Source organism: Musa acuminata, chromosome BXJ1-3 (genome assembly GCF_036884655.1).
Source record: "Musa acuminata AAA Group cultivar baxijiao chromosome BXJ1-3, Cavendish_Baxijiao_AAA, whole genome shotgun sequence".
NCBI lineage: Eukaryota > Viridiplantae > Streptophyta > Magnoliopsida > Zingiberales > Musaceae > Musa > Musa acuminata.
Window position 1 is genome coordinate 46090589 of NC_088329.1, and position 13941 is coordinate 46104529.

General features: G+C 40.8%; 2 protein-coding genes and 1 long non-coding RNA gene across 4 annotated transcripts; 1 reads left to right on the plus strand and 2 right to left on the minus strand.

The window, feature by feature from the left end:
- Positions 1–515: 515 nt before the first annotated feature.
- LOC135635590 (F-box protein SKIP8-like) lies at positions 516–4573 on the minus strand. The gene is made up of 3 exons (XM_065146774.1): positions 4001–4573; positions 1715–1911; positions 516–1182 (listed from the first exon to the last, which is right to left on the minus strand). The coding sequence occupies exons 1-3, from the start codon at positions 4412–4414 to the stop codon at positions 945–947; spliced, it is 849 nt and encodes a 282-aa protein (XP_065002846.1). The 5' UTR covers positions 4415–4573; the 3' UTR covers positions 516–944.
- A 422-nt stretch (positions 4574–4995) lies between these two features.
- On the plus strand, positions 4996–10007 carry LOC135635602 (uncharacterized). Its single transcript, XR_010495672.1, has 3 exons — positions 4996–6032; positions 7031–7176; positions 9383–10007. It is a non-coding gene; the product is annotated as an uncharacterized LOC135635602 (long non-coding RNA).
- A 120-nt stretch (positions 10008–10127) lies between these two features.
- LOC135635596 (ras-related protein RIC1-like) lies at positions 10128–13603 on the minus strand. Of its 2 annotated transcripts, none has more exons than XM_065146784.1 (8): positions 13434–13603; positions 11968–12040; positions 11491–11538; positions 11334–11381; positions 11186–11257; positions 10947–11102; positions 10732–10862; positions 10128–10584 (listed from the first exon to the last, which is right to left on the minus strand). In XM_065146784.1, the coding sequence occupies exons 1-8, from the start codon at positions 13445–13447 to the stop codon at positions 10491–10493; spliced, it is 636 nt and encodes a 211-aa protein (XP_065002856.1). In that variant the 5' UTR covers positions 13448–13603; the 3' UTR covers positions 10128–10490. The 2 variants fall into 2 exon arrangements, with proteins under 2 accessions (XP_065002856.1, XP_065002860.1); XM_065146788.1 differs by having other exon boundaries at positions 10732–10835; positions 13434–13598.
- Positions 13604–13941: the final 338 nt, after the last annotated feature.

A 13941-nucleotide genomic window follows, 5' to 3' on the forward strand; every position in this document is an offset into this window, starting at 1 on the left:
TCACGGCCCCCACACGGCAGAAACCATATGGTCTCTTTGTCCGCGTGGGCCCACCTGATCCCACTGACACGGTCAAAACTCTGCCGCTCCATGCTATCATCGACTCAAGATACGATTCAGCACGCGAAACGGGGAACGAGCTGCGTGCTACAAGACACAAGTTAATAATTTTTAAATTAATCGAGAAATCGATCAATGCTAGTATTTATTTTTTGTTTTAATTACTCATTATTTTATATTCTTGTTAATTTCTCTAAATATAATATTTAATTTTTGGGTGGAAACCCGAATCACCATATCGGATCAGGATTTTTTCAACCCTTATTGGGGGGCCAACTTCGCATCACTCTTTTTGAAGGTAAACGTAATACCATCTGATCCAGACAACAAACAAGCTTATACCATCTTGCATTGCCAGCATCAACGAATCAAATTCCAGATGGAAAACAACAGGTGCTTCCTACCGCAGCAACACTTGCAGGACTGAAACACCACCAACATTACAACAACATATATATAAAAAAGGAAAAACCATTTTCATCCATATAAGTCAATATAATTCGACCTTGCATCTTCTCAGCTCTCTCAACTCTACCTATCCACACCAGAACTGATCAAATTAAGGAGTTATTTCTATTTCTAGTCATCAGCTTGATCTGTAAGTTTCTTGTGCAAGTTTTCCATTTCCTATGCAAGTTGTAAAAGAAAAATAAAAAGAAACTGAGGAGATGGTGAGCATGGTACCAAAGCCAGCTTCTGTGACTAAGTAGACACCAACAGCACAGATGAATGTACCGTTCATCTTTTCCGGCATCTGTACTGAACTATCCACACCAGAACTGATCGATTCGGGAGTTCCTTTTTTTTTTTTTTTTAATGTCTATTGTAAATGAAATGCATGCATAGAGAACATCATATCGACAATCACCCTTTTCGCGGCTTCTTCAACCTAGCATCATCGAGCTCTGGTGGTGAACCATGTACCATCGCCCATCATGGAACTCATAGATATTCGTTACGTAATATGCCTCCAAGTCCACACCAATATACGTGGTCATGGTGACCCAAGCCATGCAATCCAGAATACGAGCACGCACATCCCGTATCTGGAGATCAATCTCTTGACCACCGCCTTGGCCCCAGTTCAATGCCAATGCCCAGCTGTCAATTACCGCACCATACCTGCCAAGAAAGAACCACCACCACCTGTATCACTAAACCACAAACTGTAAACAACATTATGAAATGTGTAGGTTGAAAAAGGAGCACCTCAAACAAGCCAAACTCTTAGCTTTAAGTGGTATTTCTTGTAAAAGTCAATCTATTCTTTAATTAGATATAGAAAAAGATAACCCGATGGGCGAGACTCCCATCAACACAATGTCTCAGAAAACCATTGCATGCACTCTTACCCAAAGAGGTTATACCGTTGCCCACAACCTAGTCATCCAGGTTGCAAGCAAGCTGACTGGTTATTGTTTAGCAACAATTGAAATGAAAATTAAATTACATCAAAGAGATATGTATAGCATATTCATCGGGTAAGAGATTTGTACGTAGGTTTTACAAAGACATCTCCAGAAGAAAATAAGACGGAAAACATTCTCTGAAGTAGAATAAAATTCAAGAATGCAAAACTGTGTTTATTCCGATTTCATCACGAGGTTTTTTTTCTAGCATAACGGATTCAACGAAATTAAGGTTTAGGCCATACCCTGTGAATAGTTCCCCGGATCCATGCATACATTTCACATAGTCAGCGTTAAGCCATAAACGACTCATTGCTGGAAGTGACCTCTCTCTGATTATATTATAGAATTCTGCATTAATATTGATAATGGCTTTTGTGGCTGCATAGTAAGCCTTCCATCCATTGCTTGGATTAACAGTGTCCTGTTCCACTGTGAAGTCCTACAAGGAAAAAACATTATTAACATGTATAACAAATAGTCATTAGATGCCAGCAGCATCCAAATGCTAGACACAATGCATAAGAAGTCTTTCATAGTTATGTGGTCCATCCAATTTAAACCAACACAAGTGACTGCTCAAATTTGCCATCAACTTAGTGAGGATATGTAAACCATCTAACAGATAAGAATAGAGATGCACCGCAGTAAGGAAGAAACTAGAAATTTTATGGATATTAACATGAACATAGCACTACCCAGTACCCAGAACTGTTGGGATACAAAATGAGAAAAAAAAGAGAGCCATGTTTGTCATACATAATATCTATACAAATAGGATGATATACACAAAGTTCTAAGACGAACAATCATGGAAGTGCATCAGATGCAAGTGAATTAAAAAGCATGTCTAAAACTATTTGTCGAGATATGCCTTACAAACACAAGATATGATGAGAAGCATCTGAACTTGTTAATTCATAAAATAACTCCTTTAACAGTAACTATTCTTAGAGAGGACTCTTCGGTGAAGGCGAAAAGAAAAGCCAGACTGAGGAGAGATCATAATAAAAGTAAATTACTTACTAAGTCAACATTAATAATTTTGACCATGTCTTGTTATTTGGAAATTTGGAAACTTAGACCCCAGAAACTGATAAGAGGAGACCCATGCACATATTTCTTAGAACAGAGTATGAGAGAGGAGTAATAGTAGTACTAGTAGGAGGAGGAGGGAAGTATTGGAGATGGTGAGGCTGCAGGTGGCTCGAGACAGTGGCCAGTGTCAGCAAGAGATACAAATCAGAAAAGATCAAGGGAGAGAGAGAGCGGAGCAATATGTTTGACAAACGGATATTATCTTTCATGGTCCAGACTTGTCAACTTGGATTCAGATTCAGCGATAGGGGAATGATTAGACAGGGAGTAAGCATACAAACTGAATCATGTATAGTCAACTTGGACAAATCTAGGTTTTGTTTCAATACAATTCAGTTCTTTGCGCTTGCTAGAGTTGGTAAATCACCTTTCAATGTGCTTCGGAGTCTGTTATGTGCCAGAGTCGTGGGATTCAGTTATCAGGATTTATAGCAGTGATAGAAAAATTTCTTGATATCTGTGGCCCCCTTTAGAAATGCAACTGGGTCGCACAAAATGGATAGTTTGCTTTCTAAGAAAGAAATGAGTTCCAAATTCTTGGTTTATCATGTCAGATTTTTTTGTTCTTCTGATGAAGACAATCCAGCATCTGCATTAAATTGGGTGTAGATCAGGAGAACAATGTTAATCAAATAGGATCATCCATGCAACTGACCATGCTGAAAAGGCCACAGGCAATAACATTATGTTTACTTTTGAAAACCCTATATCATTTGCGCTAGAAATCTTGGTCCGGGTCATCATCTCCTGTAAACCAGATTAAGCTCTATTGTAGATGAGAGCATCCCAAACATAAACAAAAACTTCTCCAGTCACAGACATCAAATTTGCACTAATTAGGTTCTCTGCAAAATTAGGGTCATCCAAAGATATTTGTCCCCATGATAATTACCGTGGAGAAACATCCCAAGTGTGTCCTGTCTGAAGAAAAAGTCATAACTTTTCCTATTTCAACTATCAAAATATAAGATGGCACTCCCAGATTCTCAACCAACTAGCAATCTCTGGCGTTTGAAAGTAAAATCTTTTGAGATCTAGGATTTTTCCTAGGCCGGTGTCTCGCTAACTATATCAATGATATGAGTCCTTCCTTGTTCAGCTATTATAAAAGAAAAAAAAAGGGTTTCTTTTCAGTAAGATTATCATTAGAAAAAGCCAATCATAGAGGAGCAAGGCCGCCAAAACTTCACGACAGTGAACTTTGAGATAGCACGGCTATAACATTGGCAAACAACTCCTAACATCGAAGTGCCTCTTGCATGTAAAGTATGCCTTTCAACCAACGATAAAAAGTCAACGGCGTCAATCAAAGGAGTAACACCAATCAATCGATCAAGTTAAGGAGCCCATCCAGATGGACCACAACGTATAAAACCGAGCATCTGTCCGTAACCAAAGAAAGGCAAAAAAGAAGAGGCAGGAGAAGCGGAAACCTTGTGGTAGAGGGCTTTCCAGGCGCCATCGTCATTTGCAGCCCTCCTCATCGCAGAGTTGGTCATCGAAAGGCGGCAAAGACTGGTGTAATCGAGGTAGCTGAGAGCATGAGTGGTAATCTCCGGCACCAACTGCTCCATCATAGACCCCCCGGCCTGCCACTCCGCCACGGTAGCCTTCTTATCCCCCACCGCTGTGCCCCCGTCGCCGGCGAAGGAATCGCGATCCGCACCACCGCCAGTGCCGGCGCCGCCGCAGACGCAAGCGCAACTGCAACGCCTCTTCCTCCGGGGCCTCCGGAGGACCCCTCCGTCGGTCGATCGTCGGACCCAAAGGGCCCAGATGCAGCACAGGGCGGTGGCTCCGGCGGCGATCAGCAGGGAGCGGGGAGGGAAGGGGAAGGGCTCGTCCATCCAAAGCACATCAAGGGCGAGGGCGGCATCAAACCCTAGATGAAAAGCCGCATCACTAGGGAGACGAAGAAGGAGATGGATTCCGAAGAGAGGTGAGATGGGCGAGAGATTCTAAGCACCAATTTGCTGTGAGGCAACGTAATTCTCGAGCAAGCCTCCGGACTCGGTTATTAGTTTTGATCAACTACGATCGTCAAATAATAATCGAGTGGTGCTAAACTAAAGTATCTACAAAATATAATTTTCATTAAAAATAATATATTTGTAATTGATTAAAAATATGTAAATATTTTTTATTTATGATCGTTTGCTGACTATTGTCATCCCACATATTCTATCACATAAAAGTAATCTAATCCTTTATAGAAAGCCGTATATGCGACACGAATAATTGAATTCAAATTATATTATATGGTAGACACATATGAGTTCAAATTATATTCGGGTGAGCCACACAGAGGCTAAAGCCCAGACCGTGAACTAATACTCACCGCACGATCGAAGTCAACGGTATAAATCAACGGTCCGAATAGATCGACCCGGATCCGAGCGGGATGATACACACCGTAACCCGTCGCCGATCAGGTCGCCATATATATCGCTCTTTCTTGGGGAATCGCGGAATCTTTTCTTCTCTCCATCGCCCGCCGGTCGTTAAGGAAGGCCTCATTTCGCCGCCCAACGAAACCCTCTCCCTTTCTCTCTTCTCGCTTCGATTCCTCCGTCGCCGCGTTATCCGAGGATAGGAGCTGCGATTCATCGAACATGCCGACCGGTAATCGCCCGGTCATGCCGCCGATCAGGTCGCCATATATATCGCTCTTTCTTGGGGAATCGCGGAATCTTTTCTTCTCTCCATCGCCCGCCGGTCGTTAAGGAAGGCCTCATTTCGCCGCCCAACGAAACCCTCTCCCTTTCTCTCTTCTCGCTTCGATTCCTCCGTCGCCGCGTTATCCGAGGATAGGAGCTGCGATTCATCGAACATGCCGACCGGTAATCGCCCGGTCATGCCGCCGATCAGGTCGCCATATATATCGCTCTTTCTTGGGGAATCGCGGAATCTTTTCTTCTCTCCATCGCCCGCCGGTCGTTAAGGAAGGCCTCATTTCGCCGCCCAACGAAACCCTCTCCCTTTCTCTCTTCTCGCTTCGATTCCTCCGTCGCCGCGTTATCCGAGGATAGGAGCTGCGATTCATCGAACATGCCGACCGGTAAGAGTAACTGCCTCCTCGCTTATATTCACCATGATTGCCGACGGATTTGATCTCCGGTAACAATTACAAGAATTTTCTTGTTTCACAAATGTGCCTCAAGGGGTTTTCTTTCCTTTTTTTTTCCCCCCCAATTCGGTCGATTTAATCTGGGCCGAGAATAAGTGGGAATTAATCATTTGATCATTATATTTTTCTCCGAAGCCTGAATCGCGTCTATTCACCCGATGAAAAGTTGGTAACTCTGCGATCGTTCTTGATTATGGACCAGGGCGAACTATATCTTAATGTTCATCCCTTGTTGCATGCTTACGCACGTAATCTTAACGGAAATAATCTAATGTTATTTGAGGAATTCTAATCCAACAAATCTTGTAAAGTCTGTTGCGAGCCCTACCAAGAATGCGGTACGCTTTGTTACATCATCATTTTTGTGCTCATAACGATGTACATGATGAAGAGGTTGAATGGCTTAGGGTTCTGAATGCCTGTTTTCCACGCTACATTGTATGATATGTCTCGATTCCCTAGTCAGGGCACGGGGACTTTTGTTTGTTTTACATGTTCCACTTGCCATGCGTCTTGTACTCCATTGGAAATTCTCCATGTGTTGAAACTATGCTGCAATGTCTCTCAGGTCCTTCATGCGTCCTTATTGTTTTGCCAACAGAAGCTTCTGCATTGTGCTACTAAAGCTTTAAGATAATCACAGCTATTCCAACAGCAAAATGCCCTGTACTATTTGCAACGTCCTAAAAAAACCTGTGCTATTTTGGATTCCTTAAAAAGTCACTTACAGCACAGGGATTTAGATAGTTTCGATTAAATTCTTTAGAGTGCCCTATTATCTTGATTAGTTTGCATTTTTTTCTGAAAACTCCTTTGGCATTCTTTTCTTGTGTCAAAAGATTCTCAGCTCATGAATTTGAGAGTCTGTTACATGCATAAGTTGTACTTAGATGCAGTCAATGCGTTTATCATCCATCAATATAATTATTATTTTTGGATTATTGGAAGAACTAGCTTACTTATTTTATCTTATTCGTACCTTGCTAAATAAGTAAAAGAAAAGCTAAGCAACATGATAGGCAGAAAACTGTGAGCACAATTTTCTTCTCTTGACCAATGCGTTCGATCTGTCATTTCTCCCAGGTAAAGAATTAAAGTGTTATACACTAGCCAGAAGCAATTCTTAGCTTCCCAAGCCCACTGGAGATTTCATTATATGAATAATTTTCTTTGGGTTATGTGAATAGTTATTTGGATTCTTTTTTCTTATGCTGCAAATCATGTCATTTCCAATTAAAGTGTTTCCTCGTTTTTCTTGGTAACTGATCATTATGTTTACTAATTTACAATTTGTGCTGGCATAATATGGAATAGTTATGTGTTTATCGTTGTGCAGTTAGTGTCAAATGGAAAAAACAAATCTTTCCACCCGTGGAAATCGGCACTAGTCAACCTCCCTTTGAATTTAAAAGTCAGTTGTGTGCTTTAAGTGGTGTATCCCCTGAGAGGCAAAAAATTATGGTCCAGGGTGGTCTTCTGAAGGTATATGAACTTCCATGTTATATGGTTTTTTAATAAATTTGTTCTGAAGTTATAAGAAGCATTTTCCTTTCACGCGGGATGATGCAGATTGGACAACTTTATGTGTCAAAGAGGTGGTTTTCTTTTCTTGATTTTTGATGCTTTTTATATCTTATGAATACATAATATGAAGTTTTCTTAGATATTTGACAGGGTCAGAAGTTGATGATGATGGGCACTGCAGATGAAATAGTGCAAGCTCCATAGAGAGGTCCTGTATTTATGAAGGATTTCCCAGAAGAAGACCAAGTAGTAGCTTTAGTGAGTCTTAATTGTATCATCATCAATCTAAGAATCATCCAGTTGCTGTGATTCATCAGAATTCGTGTTGGACTTTTGGATTTCCAAAATTGACCATCAAATTGAATGATGCTAAAATATGCAAGATCAGGATCAGTTTTATGATTAGCAATAGGAGTCAAGATAGGAATGTCACAGATTGAGTGGTGACCAAATGAGTTGATCTTTGCTATGCCAGCTGGGTAAGCTGAGCGATGAAAGGAATGACAGCTTGAACAACCCTTGTTAAAGCTTGAGATTGTTGGGTTAGGTTAATGAATGCTTCGATGAGAATTGTGATACTGGGTGGGAGTGGAGTAACTGATGGGTGGTTGATTGCCGCATTATGGAATAGTCGATGGAAGGTATAAATCGGGAAGGTGGGGTTTTCGATGGATCCTAAAGTAAGATTGGGGAGAGTTGGATCCTCCTTATTGCCCAAGAGGGACCTACATGATTTTCCTTGGACATATTGGGACGGGCCCTCCGTTAAGCGCTAATATGTTAAAGCAGATTTTGGTTGTTCGATTGGAATGCTGATTTGGAACCAACCAAGCTCCTACTCTTTTCATCTTAGCGGAAGGTGGTATTAGGTTGAGAGGTTTCGTGATTGTCTAATTTGGAGCTACGTTGAACCCTACGAAACAGTGTCGGGCATGCTCAACAAAGCTCCTGAAGCTTAAGTTAGCACTCGAATAAGTGGTTTTAGGTAGACATCGAGTTTGTAAAGATTGAATATACTAAAAAGAGACCAGCTCAGAGAACATGCCTCAGGAGCCCTTCTATATTGGGGTTTAGGATAATTTCACTTGAGACTGTGGTTTAAGTCGAAAACGGCTATGTGTCTTCTCTGGTGTTGGGTGTCATTGTTATACATCGAATCCAGAGAATATGATGCGATTGCGAGTGGGTCGTAACGTCTGGAGGGTGACATCATGTCAGCCACATGGTGGTGAGGTGTCAACCACGTGTTTGACGAGCTGTCGACCATGTGATGGAGTGTCAACCACACGGTGATGAGTCATCCACGATCATTATTTTGCAGTCATTATACCCATATCATTGTCCAACCATAATTTGCAGTCACTAACCTCATGAGATCAACAAAGCCAGATCTGCACCTGAGTCGGACCTTTAATGGATTTTTTTGGACCATATAGACGTCTAACTGCATTTCTAGTTTGGTATTTTAATCTTACCTTCTCATCAGTCAACATTATGGTGTCTGAATTTCACATCATTAAACTTCAAGGGTTATATTGTCATGTATTACATCATATAACGTGTTATATGGGAATCATAATTCCATGTCGTTTGTCAGTTGTGTGACCCCATTGTTGATGCATGATTGAAAACTTTTCATGTACACTTTGAGTTGTCGTTTCATTGGCCATCTATTGGTGTTTAATAACTTGATTATTGACATTTTTATGAGGTAATGTTTCTGCATCCATATGCATGCATGCACGTGAACTACATTTACAGAGAGAGAAATAGAGCTAATTGTTTTCATCAATTGTACCATCTTTGCCACATTGCCAAACACAAATTCAGAACTTGTATAAAGGTTCCACTAAGGATCCTCTTCCCACTTGAAGAAGAGCAGGCCTGCTGTGTGTGGCTTCACATGGTACAGGCACTAGACCAGAACACTGTGGATGTGCTGCTGCATGATTAATGCTTACGTAGATTCATAAAGCTCATCTGTAGTCGTCAAACGACTCCTGAAAATGAAATTTGAAATGGCTTTCTTAAGTTCATTAAGCGTAGTATCCATAAAACATTGGGAAGTCCCTCTGTTATCATTCAACTTTCTAGTTTCATGAAGAGAGAGCTAATGGCTTGCCACAGAATCGCTTGATCATCTTTACTGTGTTGTGTTCTGAAGAAAAGGTGCAGTTAACTGGAATTTATGACTTGGTCGCTGTGTTGACTCACAAGGGAAGGAGTGCCGACTATGTCTTCTGGGTGAAACAAGAAAATGGTGCGTGCTTAATAAGCTCATAGGTTCTTTTATGCTTGCTCTTTTTATGTTCCTTGTGTAGCTCCTTTTGACGCAGGAAAATGGATTCAGTACGATGATCACAATCCAATCCTGCAAAGGGTAGAAAGGATATTACAAAGCTATCTGGCGGCAGTAAGACTCTTCAAGAGAAATCACACACGATCGATCTACATTTTTTTTTCTTTTTCTCTTTTGAATAAGCTCTCACAAATGAACCATATAACATTTTTTTTCTGGCAGGTGATTGGCACATGGCAGAAACATCTGCATGGATAAAGCCCAAGCTGGTTTGATACGATGGAACATTGAGGAAAAAAAGAAGAAGAAAATTTTAAGATGAAAATGCCTCTATATTGTTTGTAATATAACCTATTTTGTATTGATTATTGTTTGATATATGGTCCCCTCAAGTGTGCTACATCCTTTTGTGTTTTTCTGATCATCAAGGTACCTCTGTCCAAGAAGTTGGGTGATCCAGAACGAAATTACAGGAACCGTTTGCATCATTTTGGATATCCATATTATTCTTCTCAATATTGCCTTGTCTTCTTTTAGAAAGCACTTTTGAGGTCTGGCACTTTGGCCAAAAAAAAAAAAACAACTCAGGCATAACAATTTACATCAAGGATAAACAATGAAAGTTATTTATTATCCAAACTTAGACACGTACGTCGCAGGAAATAATCCAACAACAGAGGTAGTGAACTCTCACAGCAAGCTAACGAAGACATGTACGTATATAATAAGACAAGGCACCTCCAGTACCAGGACCTGGACCATGTTTGCGTCTATCTAACCGTTGTGTCATTAAACTCCAGTACTGAAAGGGCATCTGGGTGGAGTATAACAATCTTGTTCGATTAAGACACACCGATTTCTTTAAAATCCAACAACACAAAATCATGCCGGTCCGATCAACAGCCCCCACAGCTTTCAACAGCATAACGGCATCTTTGTCAGGAACAAAGGTGTAACCTCATGTTACATATATTCAGGAGCAGCAGCTACTCTTCTGGCCAACTGGTTGACCCCGCATGTGTACAGTTGTAGGTTTGCTGGCACTTCCACCCGGTTGGCTTGCCATTCTGTCCAAGGGAAAAAAAAAAAAGGATCGAACTGGCATTAGTATCATCTCCTACTCTAGTGGTTAACAACAAACAATGAAACCTCATTAAAAAAAAAAAGAGGCGTGAGAACTCTTCGATGCAGATGTTGACAAGTATTAAGCTCACCTGTCTTTTATATCAGCAGCCATGGTCATAAATGCTTTCTCTACATTGGTAGAATCCTTGGCACTTGTCTCCAGGAATGGTATGCCAATCTCATCAGCAAATGCCTTCAAGTAGCAAAGCCAAATACCACCCTAGTTCACTTCACTTCAATTGCAGTCTACTGAATACAATATATTCTACCTTAATCCTCGAAACTGACTAGCAGGAATAATTACCTTGCCAGTTTCATAAGATACCACTCTACCATCGGTCAGATCACATTTGTTTCCCACCAGAAGCTTGTTCACATTTTCGCTGGCATACCTGTCAATCTCATTGAGCCATTGCTTGACGTTGTTGAAACTTTCTTGGTCAGTCACATCATAAACTACCTGTCATGTGCCAGACTATCAACCAAAACAGCATACTCATCCATGGAATTTTAGGTCACAACAAGAACGATGAGGGATCTCACAATAATCCCATGTGCACCACGGTAGTAGCTACTCGTGATTGTCCTAAAGCGTTCCTGTCCAGCAGTGTCCCACTACAATAGAAAGAAGAGGTAATGCCATGACTAAGTCCTTCAAACACTTCCAGACACTGACAAAGCTCTTACTTACAATTTGAAGTTTTATGGTCTTCCCATCCTGCTCCACTGTTCGAATTTTCTAATAAGATGGAACAAATTGTTAAATGGTATATAAGTAAGGTTTTGGTATGGGCGAGGATATAAATGGAGGAGAGAGGAAAAAGAGTGTATAGTATTAATGCACTCACAAAGTCAACACCAATTGTACTGATGTAACTTTCTATATAGGAATCATCCTGCAGCAAGAAAAGTAAAACATATAATAGATCTCAAAAAATGAATAAAAAGTAGAAATAAATAGGCAGTAAAATCAGAAGTCAAAGTAGCACATCATACACCAAGAGCTAACATTCTTAAGAATCTATAAGAACCATGGTTACTTTACATCATGTATGATTGTCAATTGGCCATCAAATTGAAACTCAGCAAAAAGGTTTAAATACTCAATACTGCCAAGCACCGCATAGTCACAAAGTGATACTGTGAACACATTTTATCTTCATCCTAAGATTTTTGAGCCCATGCTCATAAGTGCCCCTATGGTAATAATGTTCCTAAGGTTCAAATGTAAAATTTAAAGCAATAACAGAGTATTATTATAAAACTATAGCAAGTGAGAAAGAACCGAGGGGCGGGAAAGACAGAGAGAGAGAGAGAGTCTTCACCGCAAATCTCAATAGAAGGCATGACTTCCCAACCCCTGAATCTCCAATAAGCAAAAGCTTGAAAAGATAGTCACTGCAAAATATACATTGGTCAAGGTTGCTCAAGTTCTAAGTTTCCATTTCTTAATACAAAAAAAACCAAATCAATCTCGTCTTTCTTGCATGATAGGCGTATGGGCAAAGGCGAATTTGCTATACTAATACTTCATAAACTAAGCAATTATAAAGTTAAAATACTGTCAATTAACTAAAATGTGAGAGCTCAATAAGTGCACATGATGTTGATAAATACCTTCACCGATAGCTAAGAAAGCAAAGCAATGCCGACATATCATGTAATCAGCAAGTCTATGAGCAATAAATCATTCAAAAAATGTCTAACAAATAATGTTTGTTGCCTATTCTCATCTCCCGTTTCAAAGCATTGAATTACCATGTGCTGCCAGTTCTTGACTAGATGATAAATCTACCTCAGCAGCTTTGAGTCTATTGGCTCTACTCATAAACAAGGTGCAAGAAAACAGCAAAATATATACCTAACTAGAGCGAATGTTTTGTTTAAAACACCAAGTTTCTTTCTTCAATATCCTGTATTAGATGTCAGTGCTAATGTTTAGGAATGACATTCTTACAAATTTTTGTTTGTTAAATCACATCAGAAGTCCTTGTTTTTTCATTAAGAACATCTTCAGAAGGAAGACATCGAAGACACCACATACACACTATAGAGTGGTCCATCTGAGGGTACAACAAGATGCTATGTGACGGTAACTCATTTGGAAGGCTCACTCATAGAACACACATCATGGAATGTTTAACTAACAATCTCACTCCAGAAAGTTCTTGATTGCTAGGGTAAGGACTTCCGCAATAGTTTAACCCGTTTCCATTTTTTATTTTCCAACAAAAGCTATAATCAATTACATGCATTCAACTCTCAGGAATTGTATATGATGATTGCAATCACGCAGAATAGGAGGTAGTAATCGGTACTAGATAGCTATAATGGACACAAACAAATATTTTAATCTAATTACTACCACAAAGATATGAAATGAATCATAAGAATCTCCCGTTCCATGTCGATAGTGGATCTACACATATCACAACATTCAGTCAGAGAAAGTAGTGCTATATTCACCCCACGCGCCCCCAATTAAAATTACCCAAAATCACAAAACCAACCGATTAACCCTAAACATTAGCAGTATCAAAAAATATTGGCCACCATCTGGTGCGGCATACAAAAAGGAGGAGAGAACCTAACCACAGAGGGATCCGGAACTCGCTCGCCCGTGAAGAGCGAAAAGTCGGCTATAACATATTATCATTTAGGATACCAACAAAATAAAGAAATGGGAGAAGAGACGATCCAGACCGAATCAAGAACAGCAAACCCTAGTTAATCGCGGGCAGGATGTCTTGGCAAAGGAAAAGAGGGGAAATCGAGCAGCGTAGGAGCTTACTATTCTGGAGTCATGGCGAACGAACACTTGGATCCCTAACACGAGGAGACTCCTGCAGGACGAGGATGAAAATGCCGGAGAGGAGTCGTCGGAACGGATAAAGGTTTGCGGGGAAGGATCGACGAGTTCATTTATAGAGGAAGTAAGTTGGCAAGTCAACACCGTTCAACCACCGAATCGTACTGGACACTCGAAGGTTCGCTCGCGCTAGCCATCGGTTGGGACGTCTTAACGCCTGCGGCTGAGGCGCACGGCGCACGTGCCGACCGCGTCTGGGCCCCCTTTTGGGCCAGCCTGTAATGCAGCCGCGCAAGGTGAGGTGAGACTTTCCTTTGCAAGGCAACGTGAAACGAATAATAATCCACCGGATTACGCCACCCTTCGTCTTTACCCACCTTGCTTATGGCTGGTGGCAGTGTGTGACGTAATCTATGAAAACTTGTCCAATGAGGATTTGGTACTTTTCCTCAAATAAAAGTGGCTCCCACCAAAACGTGTCGAGACCTTT